At 46.2% G+C, this 23,089-nt stretch overlaps 1 protein-coding gene across 1 annotated transcript; it reads right to left on the reverse strand.

Moving 5' to 3' along the window:
* Window positions 1-12,885: 12,885 nt before the first annotated feature.
* LOC142907773 (uncharacterized) lies at window positions 12,886-23,089 on the reverse strand. Its single transcript, XM_076057558.1, has 4 exons — window positions 22,708-23,089; window positions 18,242-18,511; window positions 14,970-15,330; window positions 12,886-14,576 (listed from the first exon to the last, which is right to left on the reverse strand). The coding sequence occupies exons 1-4, from the start codon at window positions 22,808-22,810 to the stop codon at window positions 14,453-14,455; spliced, it is 858 nt and encodes a 285-aa protein (XP_075913673.1). The 5' UTR covers window positions 22,811-23,089; the 3' UTR covers window positions 12,886-14,452.

Here is a 23,089-nt window from a genome sequence, read left to right on the forward strand (position 1 = left end):
TTCAACACTACCCATACACTAACACTACCCATATACTAACACTACCCATAGAAGCAACACTAATCATCGACTAACACTACCCATAGACTAACACTGCCCATAGACTACCCATACACTAACACTACCCATAGACTAACACTACCCATAGACTAACACTACCCATAGAGGCAACACTAATCATAGACGAACACTACCCATAGACTAACACTGCCCATAGACTAACTCTACCCATAGAATCAACACTGCCCGTAGACTCAACAGTGCCTATAAACTAATACTACCCATAGACTCAACACTGCCCATTGACTAACACTACCCATAAATTAACACTGCCCAAAGACTAAAACTGCCCATAGACTTACTCATTTTTTTTTTTCGGTAAAGTCACGTATGTAGAAATACAATAAAATTTTATTAAAACAAAACAATCACGACGTTTCGATCACAACACAAGCGATCTTCATCAGGTGTCAAGAACAAATCATGGAGGTAAATACAACAAAAAGATGAGAGACGAGAATTCAACAAACCTGAAAAACATGTGAAGCACAGCTTCCGTTTTGTATGTGTAATATGTGCTTTGTTGAGCTGCCACTCTCTCTCTATGCCCCCCCCCCCAACCGTATTTCCTATTTAAGCTTCTGTTCATCCCTCCGCCCCCCCCTCTCTCTCTCTCCTTGCCTCCCTGCCCATCTTTCCTCCCTCCTTACCTCTTGGTGGACTTGTATATTTATTTCTACTGACCGTGTACCTCGTATTTTTTCACTCTTTCTATGCTGGTATGTGCAATCCAGAGGTTGAACACGATATTTAACACTCTTCTGAAATTCGTGGTCCGCCAGGAAGTGTCTAACTGTGTTGTTGGCCTGACTGGATGTGCTTCACTTAATGTTTTTTCAGGTTTGTTGAATTCTCGTCTCTCATCTTTTTGTTGTATTTACCTCCATGATTTGTTCTTGACACCTGATGAAGATCGCTTGTGTTGTGATCGAAACGTCGTGATTGTTTTGTTTTAATATAATTTTATTGTATTTCTACATACGTGACTTTACCGAAAAAAACAATGAGTAAGTCTATGGGCAGTTTTAGTCTATGGGCAGTGTTAATTTATGGGTAGTGTTAGTCAATGGGCAGTGTTGAGTCTATGGGTAGTATTAGTTTATACGCACTGTTGAGTCTACGGCAGTGTTGATTCTATGGGTAGAGTTAGTCTATGGGCAGTGTTAGTCTATGGGTAGTGTTCGTCTATGATTAGTGTTGCCTCTATGGGTAGTGTTAGTCTATGGGTAGTGTTAGTCTATGGGTAGTGTTAGTGTATGGGTAGTCTATGGGCAGTGTTAGTCTATGGGTAGTGTTAGTCGATGATTAGTGTTACCTCTATGGGTAGTGTTAGTCTATGGGTAGTGTTAGTGTATGGGTAGTCTATGGGCAATGTTAGTCTATGGGTAGTGTTAGTCGATGATTAGTGTTGCCTCTATGGGTAGTGTTAGTGTATGGGTAGTTTTAGTGTATGGGTAGTGTTGAATCTATATTTAGTGTTAGACTATGGGTAGTTCAGAAGTGTTAGAGAATGGACACTGTAGAGCTACCTTCCCATATCTCGTTGAGTGACATCTGTTGCTACAAAATAAACTATATATTTTTTTTTATTTTACCAGGTAAGGCCCCACTGAGCTATGTAGCTCTTTTTCAGAAGCGACCTGGCTATTACCAATGATAGCTCAACAAAGCGGCTTATCATCACGTGGACATTTATAACAGCAGCCAAATATAGTCTGAACACGTGACGTTGATTCTAAATTTGGAGGTAAAACCAGAGGAACCCGGAGAATAAAACCCCACGACCAAGGAGAGAGAGAGTCACGCAAAATCAAAATATACAGCAGCCGTCAGGGTTGGGATAGAACCCATAACATCTTGTACACCAGGCGAGGAAGTTAACATCTCCAAACCACCGTGGACGTCTCCACTCGCTCTGGGCAGGCGCCGGTAATGTTCATTACGAAACAGCCGCATCCATGAATTAAAATTCTCAGAGATGGGATTCAGCCCAACTCAGTGCAGAATAAACTTTAACGTGATCAGGATTTTAATATATTTCATCACCATAGCCTTTTATTATTTATTTGTTATTCATGATATATTTCTTTATTATTGTCTCATTATTTTAATACCTCAGTTTCCATTGCAATGAAACCTGTGCGGGGTACAAGACATTAGCTGCGGTGTAAAGGGGGAAATGTTCACGTGTGAATGCTATTCAAGATAGGCTGAACATTTTCTACAAACGCATGAACAAAAAAACACAAAAATCCCCTGGATAGTAGTTCCTCGTTTTACGTTTTTAATCCGTTCCATTAAAACTAACTGTTAATCGAAATAACTGTGAATAGAATTCACTTACGAATTTGAAAATAAGTAAAAATCAGCTGTTTCCACTGCCTAACCAGAAAATCATAATGTAAACAACGCCAGTCGCGAGGTCTAAACTGCTCATAAATGGGCGTCACTGATTTGCTGACGGCAATGGCTCAGCCACACATTATGAGCGCTCAAATTGGCCGAAATTGGCGCCCCGTGTGCTTTAACGTTCGTCGACACCATGGATGGGTCCCACGGGAAAACGTTAACCGAAAAACCGTTAACCCGATGGTCACTCTTATCAGAACGTAAACCGCGGGGCTACACCGTATAGGCTTCAATGACACTTTAGGGAGAAGTGCTGTTCAGTTTCAGTTCATTTATTAGGTATAGCCCTGTGAGCAATACGGCTCTTGAATCGGGTGCAACTGCAACATACAAAAACATGAACAAGAAACATCTTAAAGTGACTACGCGCAACAGTAAAATCCAGGAAGAAACAGAAAAGTCTTCCAGAAAAAAGCACCGTATATCAACGCTGTATGCAAAAGTCCCAGTGGGATGCAAGTCAAACAATAACAACCATAAGACAATTTAGATTAAAGTTATCAGTCTAACTCTGTGTACTACAACAAACAAATATGGCTAAGCCAAAACGTTTTCGAAATCACCAAAATGAAGCTATAAAATAATGTAACAGTGATCATAGGAACTGTGATTCAAATTTAACAATAAACGATATACATAACATGTACGACCAAACTTTGCAGCCATAGCTGGCTGCATGAGTCACTCCATAACAGCAGGAGTATCAGTAGGAGTATCAAATATTTCCAATGCACCTTTAAAGATCAGCACACTATAATCAAAACTCAAGATCATACTTTGCAGCGGTCATCCAGAGCGATACATTTGATTTCAGGCCACTGAATAGCAGTGGCAGCTAGGGGTGTACAACTCCTCTAGAGCAATTTTGAGTGAAGATCTCACAGGGAGTGATCCACCCAGGGGCTGTTACAACGACCTTTGTCAACAAGTGGGGGTCTGTGCAAGATACACGACTGTGGGGCCCAACCCTCCTTTCTCCCGAATCACTTTTACTGAAATAGCTACGGATGTTTTTTTTATTCCCGTATACAATAATATGTTAGGCTGTAACCAGACATATTTGTTGCACCGTGCATTGTGGTTTAGAGGAAGACAGTCTCACGATGACAGTTATACAACAAAAACACCCAATGATTTTAAGGTAACAATACTCTCAATTAGGTTATCCATGCGTCTTTGCTTCTGTAGTGAATCACGATCCTCGTGTATGAGGGGCTATATGATGGGGGGGGGGGGGGGGGGGCGGGAGGCTCCCGACTTGCGGTGAAGGGTGTGAGCGTTGTCTATGGTGTGAGCGTTGTTGGCGCCACTGAGTGGACAGAGCGCAGCTCCTGCAGCTCGTAGGTGTGAGGTGGAGTGTGTGACAGTTAACGGGCAGCCATGACGCTGTCAGTTGGGGCAGTTAACGGGCAGCCATGACGCTGTCAGTTGGGGCAGTGAACGGGCAGCCATGACGCTGTCAGTTGGGGCAGTTAACGGGCAGCCATGACGCTGTCAGTTGGGGCAGTTAACGGGCAGCCATGACGCTGTCAGTTGGGGCAGTTAACGGGCAGCCATGACGCTGTCAGTTGGGGCAGTTAACGGGCAGCCATGACGCTGTCAGTTGGGGCAGTTAACGGGCAGCCATGACGCTGTCAGTTGGGGCAGTTAACGGGCAGCCATGACGCTGTCAGTTGGGGCAGTTAACGGGCAGCCATGACGCTGTCAGTTGGGGCAGTTAACGGGCAGCCATGACGCTGTCAGTTGGGGCAGTTAACGGGCAGCCATGACGCTGTCAGTTGGGGCAGTTAACGGGCAGCCATGACGCTGTCAGTTGGGGCAGTTAACGGGCAGCCATGGCGCTGTCAGTTGGGGCAGTTAACGGGCAGCCATGACGCTGTCAGTTGGGGCAGTTAACGGGCAGCCATGACGCTGTCAGTTGGGGCAGTTAACGGGCAGCCATGACGCTGTCAGTTGGGGCAGTTAACGGGCAGCCATGGCGCTGTCAGTTGGGGCAGTTAACGGGCAGCCATGGCGCTGTCAGTTGGGGCAGTTAACGGGCAGCCATGACGCTGTCAGTTGGGGCAGTTAACGGGCAGCCATGACGCTGTCAGTTGGGGCAGTTAACGGGCAGCCATGACGCTGTCAGTTGGGGCAATTAACGGGCAGCCATGATGCTGTCAGTTGGGGCAGTGAACGGGCAGCAGTCACGAGGCTGTCAGTTGGGGCAATTTAGGGTGTTGGAGAGTCGATGTGAAAAGGGGTGAAATAGCATTTGGGGGAAGTGAAGCCTGGACAGGAAAGGGAGTGGCTAGGTTGTGAGACCTGCAAACTGTAACAGTTGTAAAGTAATATTTGATTAAATTGCTACCCATTCTGGGTACAAAATATACACGATTATAAGCGCATTCTCTTACTGTTTATATTTATAGTAAAATATAGACATTACATTTGGAGGCAGCATTTTTATTTATTTCATGAACCTTCAAGAAAAGAAGAAGTGATGCCTGCTCGTCCACTCCAGCTCACAAGGCCATCTGGGGAACCTCCAGTATTTGACTTTGCAAACCCAGACTGGGAAAGATTTAGCCAAAGATTTTAAATAGCAGCTCTATCGGCGGGGCTGTCAGACACAATGGCGCTACGGGGATTGCCGATGTATTTGGGTGATGATTCATTAACGGAGTTTTTTAAATTAATTTAAGAGGATAAAATGAAAACATTAACATCTGATTTGCATTAATCGAGTTTACACTACGAAGCATCTCCAAGAGCATCTAACTAAATGTATTTCTATAGTAAAAAGAGGGTAGAGGACGAATCAATATCTACGTATAGAAATAAGTTAGCATCGTTGACAAATAATGCATTCCCATGGCTGAATATTAATGCTGCTGGGGCGAGCAAATGTGGCTCAGATTCTGCTGCTGTGGCAGCCGCTCGTGGCAGTCGCCAGGGGCCAGCGGCGGCGGCGGCGAGACGGTCGCACCTGGAGGTGGTGGAGGCCCGGCGGGACTGCTGCCCGCCCCTGGTGGAGGCGATGGTTCCCTGCTTGGTGCTGCTGCTGGTGGTGGAGGATGGGGGGGGAGACTCCACGTTGACTGCCGTGTTGGCCGCATTGAACGGTGGGAGCAGCTTGGCTGCGATGGTGGGTGCAGGAGCAGTCGTGTCAATAATGAATTATGTAATGTTGGATAAATTATAAAAAAAATGTGGAAAATAAACCCGTGAATTAAAACATCGTAGCAGCAAATGGAAGTAGCTTAGGAATATTCGGATAAATTTAAACAACCGTAGAAATTGACCAACTCAAAATTTCAACATGTTTATTAATATCTTCGAAATTAAGTGTACCATGTATCGTAGGGACATATATTTTGGAGCGTTTACCATTGATCATAGGTACAGTACACCAACAGTTGCTCAGGAAAATATTTTGTTTATTCAACCAACCGAATTATTGACACAGACTGCAAAGGTTCAAGCTGCAACGCTAATCACAGTTTGAATACCACCATACAATCAAATGATGCTACCATGGACTAGTCCGTTCAGAACGGACTAGTCCATCTATGTTGAGAACATAGATGGACTAGTCCGTCAAAATAAACTGCCAAATCGCTGCGCGTGGCGCTAACGTTTTTTTTTAAATAAATAAATACCCCGTTTAAAATAAATAAATGTATGCAAACCGACACACCTGAAGACGACCGTTTGTGTTATGGTCGAAACGTCGTGAGAATTTTTATTGTTTTATATATATTTTATTATTTTGTTGTTTCCCTTCAACGTGACTTTACCGAAAGAACTAAGATTATAAAATCACATTGGCAGATGCCGACCCTCTCCCCAGAATTGACGGATCTAGAGATGCACTCTCTAGAGTCTCATATTGCAGCGCATTGGATCTTTTATCGGGTTACTGGCAGGTCGAATTGGATGGCTCAAAACCAAAATAAGCATTTGTGACTCCAGTTGGTCTAAACGAATGCAAAATTATGCCTATGGTGTTTTAAAATGCTCCTGCAACATTCAAAGGTTGATGAAGCAGTTTTGATCGAACTTAAATTGGAGTCTTGTTTGATTTCGTTGGATGATATATATTTTTTGTAAGATGTTGATGAAGATTAGATCCGATTACAGCAGGTATTTCAAAGATGGAAAGAGGTAGATGGTAAATAATTAGTAGTGGCTTATAGAAGCAGATCATTGACAGATCATGAGATGAGATATTGCGACCAGAAAGGAATTTTTAGTATTAGTGCATTTTACTGAAAATTTTAGACCATATTTGAATGTTAGATTATTCTTAGTATACGCGAACCATGCAGCATTACAGTATATTCTTCATTTAGACCGGCACTCTGGTCAGATGGCTCGTTAGGTGGAGCATTTATAGGAATTGAATGACTATAATTTATTTATCAGGAGTAAAACATACCAATGATGATGCTTTATCTAGAATACCAACGATCTTCTGGCTCCATGTGCTTGTTTCACTGGATGAATGCGATGTGGTTTGCCTCCGCCATCAACGGTAATGGCTATTCAGCAAGGGACGACCTTACCACGTGATTAAGGACGACCATTGAAATATTGGGTTCGCTATAAAAAAAAAGATGAAGAAATATCAAAATTTAAATAAAACATTTCGACAGATGAGACATTTAAGTATGTAGAGGGGCAGAGGCTGATAATGTATATCGATCCGTTGACAAAAGACAGGAAAATGATTGTACCGGAGGCACTGCGCAAAGTTGTGTTGTATCATGGACACAACCAAATTTATACAGGGCATCAAGGGGTACATCGTACAATGCTCACTTAAATAGACATTATTCCTGACCTGTTATGTCGAAAGATGTAGAACAATAGGTAGCACTGTGTACTAAATGTACTGAAAGAATGGGACTTCCGAATTGCGGCGCTGAGTGCGAGCGTTGTTGGACGAAGCCCCGCTCCTGCTGCTCGTGGGTGTGACGTGGAGTTGTGGGGCAGTTAACGGGCAGCCAAGACGGTTGTCAGTGGGGGCACTTAAGAGGCAGTCAAGAGGCTCTCAGTTGGGGCAATGTAAGGATTAGGAGAGTCGCTATAAAAAGGGGTGAACTAGCAGTTGGGGGCAGTTAAGCCTGGAGAGGTATAGGGAGTGGCGAGGTTGTGAGAGCTCCATACCGATTGTTACAATTGTGAAGTAATATATTTTGTAAAATTTGTACCCATTCAGGGTAAAAATATACACGATTATCAGCGTATTCTGTTACTGTTTATGTATAGTAAAATTTAGGCGATGTTACATATACATGTGTTCCGCTTTCTGTCTTTCACTGTAATTCCAAATGTTTACTTTTACATTCTTCTTTACACGGTTTCCAGTCTCTGTTCCTTATTCTTTGTCAGTTTTGCAACAGCACTCCAACCTTCTCTTGTCCTCCTCTAAGGCTGAAACAGCTTTGACTTTGTCTATTTTTACTGCAGTTTTTCCAGAGGCTTTGGAAGAAAACCACCTGTTTTCTGAACAAGTATAAGAACTCTTCAATGCAATAAAAATAAAATCCAACAAATGGGAGCTCATCAAGGCACTACACTTCAACTTGACACCCCTGCTGTCCCAACTACAGCACCGAAAGATACTCACCAACACGAATATACGGGGTTGTCCTTCATCTGGTGTAGTCATTGAAGGGGGATCAGGAACAAACTGACATTTTTAAATTAAAAGGTGAGTGGAATGGTTGTGTGGTATGTCAGTAACATGAAGGTGCGATGATAAGATGATCCATATAGGTGGTCCAAGTATTCCATGAACATGTCTAACCTGCGTTTGTCTTCGGAATTATTTTGGTATAAAATATAAACATCACGTTCCCATCCACACCATGAAATGACCTCACACGGTGCATGATTGGTAACGTCGTGAGATAACCTCACACATGATGACGTCATTGGGAGGTACACGCGCCTTGGTCGCGAGGGCCAGGTGCAAGGGGAATCCTTTTGGCACCAGCTGCCTCCAAATCTACGGTGACGCTTTAATTACTTTGACCACTTTCCATCAAGATGAGTACCTAACAGCGGCACAACTTTAGACTAAACTCCTGTTCATATTGAGTTATCTTCATGAGAGTTTTTGTGCCCCCACATTACAAAACGACGAACAGAGTTAATAGATTAAAGCTTTGCACCTTTATTTGGAAACTGTTAACACCATGAAGGGATTGCATTTTTTATTGATGTACAAGAATCAACCCAAGTCACACCTTTGTCGTTAACACTGCCTTTTAAGCAAAACGCACACAGTTTAGCCTGGCAGTGGGTCTAAGCAGTGGGTCAGAAGAATTTCCGATGCCTGGGACATCAGTCAGTTTTAAGCGACAAGCTTTGTGCTCGTGTTTGTGCAGTAAGTGAAAGAAATGGAGCAATGGTTTGGCAGCGAGAGGCGAATGAACACGTGCTGGAGCTGGTTGGGGTAAAATGACGACCAAAGGTCAAGCAGTTATGGATTGCGCTGTGGGATCTCGGGAGAACCTACCCACACCTGGAGGACATCTTTGAGCAATTTTAAATGGGAAGCAGGGGGAGGTGGCGCAGTAGTTGGCATATTTCGTAAACCATGGCAGTCAACCCAATGCTTTATCTCTCTCCTTGTTTTGTCTTGAGCTGCCTATCTTTGTAACTCCCCACCACGGTCTTTTTTTCTCAAGTTCTTGTAAAAGCCTTGCTCAACCCATTACATCTTATTAACTCAAATCTACTGCACCTTCAACAGTGCAGTTTGTTGCCGGCGCCTGCAACCGGTACGAGCAGCAGGAGCGGAACGGGCAGTGGCAGCAGTAGCAGCAGCAATGCCCTCACCGGCAGCGCCATCACTGGTAGCACCAGCACGATCAGCACCAGCACGATCAGCAGGAAACGGAGCTGGCAGTGGCAGTGGCCCAGGCAGCACCGGCACCAGCACCAGATGAAGCGTGCGCCCGTGTGTGTGTGCAGAGCCTGTAATTGTCTGCGCATTTGAACCCGGATGAAGTCACTACAACGAAGTGCTCCCTCAGTACCGCACAAGAGTCCGAGTGAACAAATAAATAAATGTGTAGCCACCAGTCTGAAACCGAACTCAACAGTCTGGAAGAGCAACGCATCTATCCTATCTGTATGGGATAGAGTGTTGCCCCTCCCCCTTGTGTGGATTTTTACTCCGGGTGCTTTCATTTCCTCCCACGTGCATGAACACGCATTCATTCTCTGAAAACAGCTGTGTGCCTGTGTTTGTGAATTGTGCAGTATTGTGAGATACAGTTGCATAGATGATGCCGTATGACAATTCAACATTATTAGTCCTCCCATGCATCTTGGGGTATTGCATTTGTGTCATGAGTATAACTTACTTCTGTGTCGTTCCGATCTTCTGATTATTCACGGTGGGAGGAAGTGACCATTAGGTCTGGTTCACAACTGCTTCTACAGATATTGCGACTTAATGATTGTGAAGTGTCCAGCTCAGAGACACTCGGAGACGGCGTGGAGGCAACACGTTTATTACAACTTTCCCTAATACACACGAAAGGGTATAGCTGCCCCTGTGTCAGTCTACCCTAGGGAGGTAACTCCTTATCCTCCCTAGCTGCACGGGGTAGCTAGCCACGACCGGACCCTCGCTTGGGTCCAGGTCTCGTCTATCGCCAGGTCTTCTCCTGGCATCACGGCTTCCGGCTTCTCCTCGTCAGCAGACCCCCCCCACCCAATCTGTTCGGGGGTCCGATTTATATTCCCGGCCTCGGGAGCTCTGTACGCCCCTTTTCCACGCCTCCCTTCTCGGGCTTCTTAGAGGGGTCTCGTCTCAGCCCCAGGGCCCCCTACCGTTCAGAGGCTGGCACTGCACGCAGGGCACTGCGCTCTTCCTCCACCGCTGTTGGCGGCGTGAGTGGCGCGTGTCTCGCAATTGCAGTGGCATCCACCGATGCCACTACAATTGTAACAGAGTCCCGTGAAAATAATCACAAAACGCCTCTATCCTCATCATATCGACCACTAAGGTTAAACAATTACAGTCTTTGTGGGAGGGTGGGCTACAGCCCGCATCGCCTTACTTATGGTGATGGTGCATGGCGTGGAGGCGTGAGGTGTAAATATCCTGGGTTGTTGAATATGTAGTTTGTTCATGAAGCCATCCAGACATATATAAACACAGACACAACTTTAATCGAGAAGATGGATTCAGATTGAGCAATCATTGGAAGGATGTGGTAAACCGCGCCAAGTTTTAACTGCTACGATTTTCACTCACCCACCCGGTTGTCGTCGTCCGATCACTAATTCGAGCGCTTTTACTTGCTAATTTCTCCAGCCCCATCCGTCCCTGCACGCCACAAACCTCTCCCCTCTCCTCCGTGAACTTCTAGAGCCACGACTCGACAAAATTCCACCCCCCGCCTTCACCCCCCCACTCCCTCCCGTGCCTATATAAAGCCACAACAGCAGACCATTTTCCCACCTGAAGACGGGCACTTGTGTTGCGACCGAAACGTCGTGTTTTTTAAATTATTTTTTCTATCTACGTGGCTTTACCGAAATAACCAGAGACTATGAGGAGAGACACGTATATTTAGTGTGATATTGCCTTTTTTAATGTCATGGCTCCTTGGAGACATATGCGTTCCCTGCAGGCCGAAGCCAAAACAGCACTAGAATGAGAAGTGGTTAAACAGAACACAAGAGACGTCGATAAGATGGACATGAAGAGAATAACCAGAGCTGAGGAGGGCCTTGAAGCCGTAGTATATTTGCTTCCCAGGAATTAACTTAACTCACGTAGCAATGAAGGATGCGTTCATGACAGGGCATGAAGTAACAACTCTTGCATGGGCAAGGAGTGACCGAGATAATTTCTGAGAGAGAAAGGGAGGACCCATGGCAAAACACTATAAACTCGCTGCTCACCCGAGGGAAAATACAGGGCAAATAGACAAGAATTGTCAATTTTCCACGACCAGAATAATCTGTATTCCAGGGGTACAACCAAAGTCACACCCGACCAACTTTGTCTTCCCAGTGGCTGACATTGCATGCTGCAGCAGGAATTCATATTAAGGATGAGTCGACGTAAAGAGAGATGAAGGCCGTTTCACAATGAGCATGGCTATAGACACACACCACACCTAGGGGCAATTAAGTGGGTCCGTGCCCACACAAATCGTGGGATGACCTCCGGAGGGAGGGGAGTTTCATGAGGGTTATGCCATCAGGCGCCAGGATGCCTGTGGAGCCAGAACCAGGGATGAACTCAGGTGGACCCAATGGATGCACCACGTGTGCAAAGATGGGAGGAGAACGTTGGGCCATAATGTATTTTAGGTAATTAATTACACGAGATAAAAATCCTATATAGACAGCACCTAAAATCATACAAGTCAGTCTTGCACAGACAAACTCTGGGGGCACCCGTAACCAGCCAAATGCTGTGTTTTGCAGAGGCAAAGGCTCTGTGTTGCTAGGTGTCGAGTTCTGCGCTGACAGACTCTCAGTATCGCTTAAAGTTTATTCTACGTTTTCCCTCATGTTTTGAGTCACTTGCAGAGTAAAGGACTTCGAGAAGTCGTACTGTACTAAGCTAAGAGTTGTGAGAAGCTAAGAGGTGTGCGAATGCATTTTCATATACTTACGTGATCAGTTTAACACGTAGGCTTTCGCGACCAATATCATCACACACCTCTATTATGAATACTGTGATCAGCTAAGACGTGTGAGAAGCTAAGTGCAGATATCGAGTGTGCATGAAATGTTGTCCAAGCTATAGTAAAAGTTACGCTGTTCAAATGACTGATATTCTGATAAGAGTTTCGATGAGTTTTGGAGAGTGAGGAGGAGCAGGAGACCTCCCGAGGGAGTGAGGGGGGAGCACCAAGGGTGCTCGTGCAAAGCAGGCAGCTGCCGACAAGGATTGAGGCGTGCAGATAACCTACCAACGTGCAGCGCAGCAATTGATGATTATGGCTGACCAAGAGCGTGCTGACTGGGGAGCCCCGAGCGCCCTCCAGAGTGGGTCGAGCACGATGCAGAGACATCGGCGCGAAGGAGCAGCAGGGCCGTGAGGGCACTACAGCTGTGGACCAAGCCTGCCGTTCTACACATCGTTGTGGGTCTTGAGGTTTTGTTCAGAAAAAAAAGAAAGAAGGAGAATAAAATAATAAAATAAAATAAGACAATAAAATTCTCACGACGTTTCGGCCACAACACAAGTAGCCTTCTTCAGGTGAAAGAACATAACTGTCGGGACGACAGAAGCTCGACAGAAGCTCTGTCGTCCCGACAGTTCTGTTATTTCACCTGAAGAAGGCTACTTGTGTTGTGGCCAAAACGTCGTGAGAATTTTGTCTTATTTTATTTTATTATTTTATTCTCATTCTACATGACTTTACCGAAAGAACCAAAGAAGATGAATCCTTGCAGTCACGAAAGCTTTAAATCGAAAAAGAAAGGAGTAACATTAACTGTACACTCACTCACTATTGTTAAGGTTGTGGGCCAAGAAGAACATCAGCTTGCATGCATCACGCGCCATAACAAGGGAATTGTGTACGGTCACGTTACCATGAGACAGCCTATCGTTGTACTTTAATCACGTGATTGTGAGATCCGATCATTGACGTTTTCTGACTATTCGATACGCATTTTCATGAGAACGCATTCTGTGCGAATATTTCCACTTTGAGGTGTTGTTCTGGTTTAAGCACGCGTTCGTGAGATGTTTTTACGATCATCCAGTACGGATTGATGGCGTATATTTGCATGGGCACTGTTGGAATTTCTGATGATAAGAGTTGTTAGATGTTAGGTTAAGTTAAAATTAAAGTTGCTTAGATGAAAACAAGATTTACGAATGCTTCTTTACTAAATTCGTTCGTCATTGTCGTAATGACGAACTGTATCCTGCGGTGAGATCTGAATCCCGAAGACTTGACACAATTTCACAAGTAACTATTAAAACGAGAATCATAAATGCTGAAGCGAGTATCATAAATTTTGAAGCGAGAATCATTGATATTATCACGATCGGTGATGCATACCCCCAGACAACTAGAGAGCCAATAATAAATCGCACAACGTAATAACGACACACACATAATCACACATACATATCCGTAGACAACACATAATCACACAACAACCGCCATTCGCCACCAAGTGGCGGTGACGTCACCACGACGCTTGTGCTAGGCTATGTGCACGTTGAGGCCACGTGAAGTGTCGAACGCCCGCTGGCAGGAGGTCACGGGGCAGACCCAGGTGCCATGGGTCGACTGACTGAGATAACTGAGATGAGTGGCCGATGCACCACCACCATCACCATCCCCGCCACCACCACCACTATCCACATCACCACCACCATGACTACGACCACCACCATAACCACCACTATCACAACCACCATCGCCATCACCCCGGTCACCACCACCATCACCACCATCACCCAAGACCTCCGGCATACCAGGCGAGGCAGATAACATATTTGTATATCGAGGTGTCTCTGTAAAGGCTTCTGAATGACTCTCCATTTAAGTTCTGTAGATTCCATCCTTTGTTGAATGTTCTTATTTCGTTAAATTTAACCTCAAAACACAAAAACAATAAAAAGACTCTCCGCCACCACGTATCTATCACCTGGGTGGGTGAGTGGGTGCGCGGGTGAGTGAATGGGTGGATGAGTGGGTGGGTGGGTGAGTGGGTGGGTGAGTGGGTGGGTGAGTGGGCAGGTGAGTGTGTGAGTGAGTGGGTGGGTAAATAGGTTTGTGAGTGGGTGGGTGAATGGGTGAGTGGTTGAGAGAGTGGGTGGATGAGTGGATAGGTGAGTGGGTGAGATAATGGATGGGTGAGAGAGTGGGTAGTTGAGTGAGTGGGTGGGTGCATGGGTGGGTGTATGAGTGAGAGGGAGTGTGAGTGGGTGGGTGAGTTGGTGAGTAAGGGGGTGAACAGGTGAGTGAGTGGGTGGGTGGGTGAGCGAATAATGGTGTTACAGTTTGCATATCTTCATGGTCCCGGCGGCGTCTATGACGATAAGGTTAGATTCGTGTACAGTGATGGACAGGAAGTTTCCATTGGGCATTGGCTCAGTCCACTCCGTTTCATTCACAGCCCTGCGAGAAGAACAGAGACACCATAGACTCAGCATTGCACCATAGACTCAGCACTGCCACCCATAAACTCAGCACTGCCACCCATAGAGTCAGCACTGACACCCATAGACTCAGCACTGCCACCCATAGCACAGACTCAGCACTGTCACCCATGAGACTCAACACTGCCACCCATAGACTCAACACTGCCCATAGATTAAACACTGCACCATAGATTTAAAAATACCCATAGACTCAGCACTGCTCATAGATTCAGCACTGAGACCCATACGCTCAACACTGCACCATAGAATTAACAGCACTGCCCATAGACTCAACACTGCATCATAGACTCAGCACTGAGACCCATAGACTCAACATTGTCACCCATAGACTTAACAACACAACTCCAACCTGTGGTAGAGGAGCCCATTCATTCCATGGAGGTAGACTCCACCCGCAGAGTCCACCTCTATTTTCTTGGGCAAAGCCGGAGCGTTTGTACCGCTCGCCCTGACCCACGTCGTGTTGGCGCAGTCAACGTTGGGCTTACGCCACAGCCGGAATGAGGAGTCGCAGGCCCAGCATTCGTTGGGCGAGCAGCCTACGGCGTAGACGTCGGCGAAAATTTTCAGGAGACTTATCGACGTCGTCAACCAGGAAGGGCGCTTGCCGGGTGCAGACGCCCTGGCGCAGACGACGCTCCAATAACCGCTCATGTGGCCGGTGGCGTAGATGTAGCCCGGGGCTCCGCCCGTGAATGACTGTGCGCCGTCTGCACGCACCCGTTCATATATATACATTTGTTTAGATAATTATATATAGGGTGTACATCATGGGACCTCCTTTGCCAGTACCAAAATATGATAATAGGTTTTTCCCCTTTTTTCTGGCAACAAAACAGCTGTGTTAAGATGTTAAAAGACCAAAACTGAAACCTTTTACAAGAAATCACGTCTGCATTAACCACAATAATTGTGGTCAGAATGCAAACACCGTTTGAGACGAGGCTCAAAAGAAAGCTGTCTCTGGTGTGGACCAATCAGTTTCAAGGACAATGCATATATTAGAGTATTTTTTTTGCATTCTGACCACACGCATTGTGGTTAATGCAGACATGGTTCCTTGTAAAAGGTTTCAGTTTGGTTTTTTAACAACATAACACCTGTTTTGTTGCCAGAAAAAGTGGAAAAACGTATTTTCATATGTATAGGGTGGTTAATATGTTAAGAAAGTTTTTGTACGTACTGAAGTGCGGTAGAATATTACCCCAGGAACGTAACCTCCCCCATCAACATTTCTTCCTTTGGAAAAGTGGGTTTAACTTAGCGCTGCTTCACTTAAATTCACATTTCCAGGTTCACATACAAGTTGCAGCTCTGCATGTCCATTGCTGTACTCCAACTGCACGCATTCATTAATGTGTGTATATATAGGGTGTGGTTCAATGTATGTACACAAATATAGAAAAAAACATTCGATCATAAATTTCCCACGGAATGTAACCTGCCTAATTAACATTGTTTCCTAATGGGAAGTGGGTTTGCACTTAGTGTGGCATCACTTGAAGTCATACATCTATAAAGGGTGGTTCGTATATAGTGTGGCCTAAAGTCAGGACGCATAGGAACTCTATGCATCTCTATTAATTCCATGAGTCTCTATGGATCTCTATTCATCTCTAAGAGTCTCTATGCATGTCTATAGGCTTCTATGTATCTCTTTGAGTGTTTATGTATATCTATGCATCTGAATGTATCTCTATTTATCTCTATGAGTCTCTGAGGATCTTTATGGGTCTCTGAGTATTCATATCGGTCTCTCTATGGGTCTCTGTGTTGATCTGTGTATCTCTATGGGTCTCTGCATCTCAATATGTCTCTATGTATCTCTATTTGTCGCGACGTATCTCTATTAATCTCTAAGAGTATAAATGTACCGTTACGTGTCTGTGTATATATCTATCAACGTGCATGTAGCTCTATCAGTCTATGGGTCTTATGTAGCTCTATAGGTCTCAATGTGTTAATGAGTATGTTGATACAGCCAGGCTAACCAAATAAACACGGAACTTAACTCCCACACTAACAATAGCAGTGGGATGTTTCGACGCAGATAGAATATCATTGGTACAGCTGTGTTCATTCAATTAAGTGTGAGCGGGCGGGTAAGTGAGTGAGTGGGTGGGTGAGTGGGTGAGTGAGTAGGTGAGTGACTGAGTGGGTGCGTGAGTGAATGGGTTAATGAGTGGGTGGGTGGGTGGGTGAGTGGATGTGTAGGTGAGTGACTGAGTGGGTGAGTGAGTGAATGGGTTAATGAGTGAGTGGGTGGGTGAGTGGATGAGTAGGTGAGTGACTGAGTGGGTGAGTGAGTGAATGGGTTAATGAGTGAGTGGTGAGTGGGTGGGTGAGTGGATAAGTGAGTGAGTGAGTGGATGAGTGAGTGAGTGAGTGATTGGATGAGTGAGTGAGTCGGTGGGTGAATGGGTGAATGGGTAGATGAGTGGTTAAGTGAGTGGTTGGGTGAGTGGGTAGGTGGGTGAGTAGGGGAGTGACTGAGTGGGTGAGTGAGTGAATGGGTTAATGGGTGAGTGGGTGGGTGAGTGGATGAGTGAGTGATTGGATAAATTAGTGAGTGAGTGGATAAGTGAGTGAGTGAGTGGATGATGAGTGAGTGGATACGTGAGTGAGTGAGTGAGTAGGTGAGTGACTGAGTGGGTGAGTGAGTGAATGGGTTAATGAGTGAGTGAGTGGATGAGTGAGGGAGTGGATGAGTGGATAAGTGAGTGAGTGAGTGGATAAGTGAGTGAGTGAGTGAGTAGGTGAGTGAGTGGATGGGTGGGTGAGTGAGAAAGTGGATGAGTGAGTGATTGGATTAGTGAGTGAGTGGGTGAATGGGTGGATGAGTGGATGGATGAGTGGTTAAGTGAGCGGTTGGGTGAGTGGGTAGGTGGGTGAGTAGGTGGGTGAGTAGGGGAGTGACTGACTGAGTGGGTGAGTGAGTGAATAGGTGAATGGGGGAGTGGATGAGTGAGTGGATGAGTGAGAGAGTGAGTGGATAAGTGAGTGAGTGGGTGATTGAGTGTGTGGGTGAATGGGTGAGTGGGTGGGTGAGTGGATAAGTGAGTGAGTGAGTGAGAGGGTGAGTTGGTGGTTGGATTAATGGGTGAGTGAGTGGGTGGGTGAATGGGTGGATACGTGGATGGATGCATGGTTAAGTGAGTGGTTGGGTGAGCGGATGGGTGGGTGAGTGGATGGGTGGGTGAGTGACTGAGTGGGTGAGTCGGTGAGTGAGTGAATGCGTGAATGGCTGAGTGGCTGGGTGGGAGGGTGAGTGGATGAGTGAGTGGATGAGTGAGTGAGTGAGTGGATGGGTGGGTGGTTTAGTTGATGGGTGGGTGAGTAGGTGAGTGACTGACTGGGTGAGTGAGTGAATTAGTGATTGGGTGGCTGGGCGAGTGGATGAGTGAGTGTGTGAGTGGATGAGTCAGTGGATGAGCGAGTGAGTGAGTGAGTGTGTGGGTGAGGGTGAGTAGGTGAGTGAGTGGGTGATTGATTGGGTAGATGAATGGGTGAGTGGGTGGTTGAGTGTGTGGGTGAATGAGTGGGCGTATTACTTTAAAATAATCTGCTTGCAGTAGTGGTACTAATAATAGTAGCAGCGGCAGATGCAAATCATCATCTTACACATCACGTGGTACCACGCGTATCCGTGGTAGTAGTACACGTTCCCGTTGTCGGTTTTCGCCCACGCGTAGAGGTCTCCGCTCGACGTTGCGGCACCCCGACCTCGGCCTCCGGTCGATATCCGATCAAACATCGCCCCCATCGATCGCCAAGAGCAACCGGACCAGATGCTGACGTCTCTTTTGCTCCCAACGCCGATGAGGATCCCTCCGGGGGACGCCGAAACGTCCTTGAACTTGTTGCTGAATGGAGTGGAGCAGACCATGGTGGCTGTGGGGAGACAAAGATGGGTGGGATGGTGGGTGAGTGAGTGCGTGAGTGGGTTGGTGGGTGAGTGAATGGGTGAGTGGGTGGATGGATGAGTGGTTAAGCGAGCGGTTGGGTTAGTGTGTGAGTGGGTGAGTCAGTGGGTGGGTGAGTGGGTGGATGAGTGGGTAGCACCTTCAACTCCATCACCAACCCCACCATCGCCACCACCATCATCATCGTCACTACCACGACCAGCACACTCACCATCAACCTCTGTTGTTAAGATGAAGAGAGATCCCACCATCATCATCACCACCACCACCATCGCCACCATCATCACGACCTCAAGATGATGTTCCAGAGGGGGCTAGAGAGCTGAGTGATGGGAATGCTATCGATGTTCTAGAAGGGCTAGAGAATCTCCAGACTTATATAGATGCTTACAATGCATGGGAATATGTTAACTGATTCCGTTCATACTGAGTAAATATTAACAATTGAACTGTGTCCAATAGCGCACGTACACATAGACATTTGAACCTACACACACACGTACGTATACAAACAAAGACAAATATCCCTCGTATTGCCTTAACAGACTAAGGGGTTAAGTGCTGTTAGCGAGTAGCAGCTGCCTCTGAAGGCTACCGGAACTCTGGCAAACAGAGGGGGTAGGTGGCCAGCACCACGCCCGTCCGGCCGCCTTTGTCTTCCCAGTGGCGATGTTTACTACACCACCACTGCACGGAGGGGGTGGGGTACTCAATTTAGGCTGAGTCGACTTAGGGGAGGCCCGGTACAGATTCAGATAACACTGTGTATAAAAAAAATGTGATCCTCGGTAGTAAGTGTTATTTCCTAATGGGTTATGCCTCAAAATAATAGAAAATGGCTATTATTTCCCACAAATTTAGCTTTTGTGACTAGGACAGTGATAATTTAAAATGTACATATTTTCAATGAGAAAATGGGCAAATTTGTGTCTTTTTGTTCACATAAAGTCGGAAAACAACATATTAATCAAAATTATCATGTATTTATACTAAAATAATACAAAAAAATACTACACTATGTATTAGACACCAAGGCGCACTACCGCAGGCGGGACTGGACACGAAGGGCCGAGTTCTATGTGGGTAGGAGCAATCTCGACAAAACTACTCACTTCATCTTTTGTAGTCATTTTCTATACTTTTTAAAATTACACTTACTACCCAGGACCAAAAATTGTGTTACATAGTGCAATCATCAACGCCGGCGTTGGCTGTGATCGGGAATCGAAGTCGCCGGATTCGTAGCGCGGTGCAACGCTAACCGCTACCGCACCACTGCTCCCCACGGTGAGTATGGTGAGTACCGTGGGTATGGTGATTACCGTGTCTATGGGGAGTACCGTGTGTATGGAGAGTACCGTGAGAGGTGAGTATGGTGAGTACCGTGGGAATGGTGAGTACCGTGAGTATGGTGAGTACCGTGGGAATGGTGAGTACCGTGAGTATGGTGAGTACCGTGGGAATGGTGAGTACCGTGAGTATTGTGAGTACCGTGGGAATGGTGAGTACCGTGAGTATGGTGAGTACCATGGGAATGGTGAGTACAGTGAGAGGTGAGTATGGTAAGTACCGCGGGTATGGTGAGTTTTGTGAGTGGTGAGTACCGTGGGTATACACTACACTAATATGCACTACACTATATACTTCACTACTATGCACTTGACTATACACTACGCTACTATACACTACACTATTACACACTACACTACTATGCACTTCACTACTATACACTACACTATGCACTACAATACACTACGCTACTATACACCACACTTTTTGCCAGACATGGAACCCACAACACAAGCAACACAAGCAGTCAAAATGCAAACATTTTGACTGCTTGTGTTGTGGTTATTGCAAACATGATGCCTTGAATAAAGGTGTCAGTTTTTGTGCCAGTTAAAGGGTAAAACCTATTACTATATCTTGTTACTGGCAAACGAGGTCTCATAATGTAAATGCTCATCCCGAGCCCTCAATACTCTGATAGTGCGCTGTTTTTGAGTTGTACGCCTTTTGGCGTCATCTGGTCGAACACCAGCGGAGACTAGGCTCTAAGAAAAGCCGTCTCGGGTGTGGACCAATAAAATTCAAGGACAGTGCATATTATTATCAGAGTTGTCTCTTTTGTTTGCATTTTGACTGCTTGTGTTGTGGTTATTGCAAACATGATGCCTTGAATAAAGGTGTCAGTTTTTGTGCCAGTTAAAAGGGTAAAACCTGTTACTATATCTTGTTACTGGCAAAGGAGGTCTCATAACCATAAGACAATTTAGATTAAAGTTATCAGGCTAACTCTGTACTACACAAACAAACATGGCTAAACCAAAATGTTTTCAAAATCACCAAAATAAAGCTATAAAAATGTTTTAACAGTGATCATAGGAACTTTGATTCAAATTTAACAATAAACGATACACATAACATGTACGACCAAACTTTGCAGCCATAGCTGGCTGCATGAGTCACTCTGAATTGAGTCACTGAAAGAAATTCAACAGGCATACAGTAGCACGTTTGGCTATGTACGGTGTGAAAGATGTTCAAGATACATACAGTAGCATGCTTGGCTATGTACGGTGCCACAAATGTTCAACATACATACAGCACCACTGCTGGTTATGTAGGGTGTGGAAGAAGTTCAATGTACACACATTGGCACGGTTGGCTATGTAGGGTGCGAAAGAATTTCAACAGGCATACAGTAGCACGGTTGGCTATGTACGATGCAGAAGAAGTTCAACAGGCATCCAGTAGACACGGTTGGCTATGTACGATGCAGAAGAAGTTCAACAGGCATCCAGCAGCACGGTTAGCTACGTAGGGTGCAGAAGAAGTTCAACAGGCATACAGTAGCATGGTTGGCTATGTACGATGCAGAAGAAGTTCAACAGGCATCCAGTAGCACGGTTAGCTATGTACGATGCAGAAGAAGTTCAACAGGCATCCAGTAGACACGGTTGGCTATGTAGGGTGCAGAAGAAGTTCAACAGGCATCCAGTAGCATGGTTGGCTATGTACGATGCAGAAGAAGTTCAACAGGCATCCGGTAGACACGGTTGGCTATGTAGGGTGCAGAAGAAGTTCAACAGGCATCCAGTAGCATGGTTGGCTATGTACGATGCAGAAGAAGTTCAACAGGCATCCAGTAGCACGGTTGGCTATGTACGATGCAGAAGAAGTTCAACAGGCATCCGGTAGACACGGTTGGCTATGTACGATGCAGAAGAAGTTCAACAGGCATCCAGTAGACACGGTTGGCTATGTACGATGCAGAAGAAGTTCAACAGGCATCCAGTAGCACGGTTGGCTACGTAGGGTGCAGAAGAAGTTCAACAGGCATCCAGTAGCACGGTTGGCTACGTAGGGTGCAGAAGAAGTTCAACAGGCATCCAGTAGCACGGTTGGCTACGTAGGGTGCAGAAGAAGTTCAACATAAATACAGTAGCACGGTTGGCTTCGTACGGTGCGAAATAATTTCAACAGGCATCCAGTAGCACGGTTGGCTATGTAGGGTGCAAAAGAAGTTCAGCGTACACAGATTGGCACTGTTGGTTACGTACGATGCAAAAGAAGTTCAACAGGCATAGTACAGCAACAGAGATGAGGGGTGTCAGTGATACTCAGCGGGTTGCGTACCGTGAAGCGCCACTTGCATTTCACGGTTCGTGAGTTCAAACCCAAAAAGTGGAAGTTTTTTCTAATTGGATTAATTAATATTTGAAAAGTTGCCTTTGTGAAATGTTGTGGGGGTTGACGCCCACCTCCCCGCTCCCCGTGAGCCGGCGGGCGCGACGTCCACCCCCTCCACTCCCCCTTCCTCCATGGCCACTTCTCGCCGGGCCCCCGCCGATTGGGTGATCGCCCCCCCCCCCCCTCGCACCAGCGCCCTCTCTGAGTGACATGGCTAAGTGGCTGGCTCACCAACGCCCGAAGTTATCCCACACACTGCCCACGTTCACTACGACTAATGCGGAGGTGGCTGCGTGCACGCGCGTGCCCGTGCAGGCGCACGTTGCCCACCACGGCTAGCGCTAAAAATAGCCGCATGAATATGCGCACGCCCCTCTCCCCTCCTCGTGGCTAAGCCCTATTCCGCGTGACCGCAATGCTAAGTAAGGTAAACTGAAAAGAAACTGCAGCTGTGTGAATATGCACACCTACCCTCCGGTGGGTGGATCAGTCTTAATCCGCTGTGCAAACAGCTGCCACACGAAAAGAAGGAGATGACCTGCGGGGGGGGGACCATGGGTGCGCGTCTCGCCATCAAGGCTATCGTTGCTACGTAAACACACTGCGTAAAATGCGCTGTGCAAACAAACACGCACGCGAGCTGTCAGCGATCGTTTATGATTGAATACGCGCTGCTCGTGGAGTGTCTGCCCTCGAGGCCCTATCTCCTTGTGCTGTGAGTGTCTCATTGCCGTTAGCCCGGTGAGCTTCGTCGTGCCCATACAATTTTAAGACAATTCACGGGGCCCGCAATGCAATTTGGCCTTGCATTGGGAAACCATGAGACATCCCCGCCAGGGGCCTCTCGGGTAAA

Source organism: Petromyzon marinus, chromosome 83, assembly GCF_048934315.1.
Source record: "Petromyzon marinus isolate PM22_M1 ecotype Great Lakes invasive population chromosome 83, UKy_Petmar_22M1.pri1.0, whole genome shotgun sequence".
Classification (NCBI taxonomy): Eukaryota; Metazoa; Chordata; class Hyperoartia; order Petromyzontiformes; family Petromyzontidae; genus Petromyzon; species Petromyzon marinus.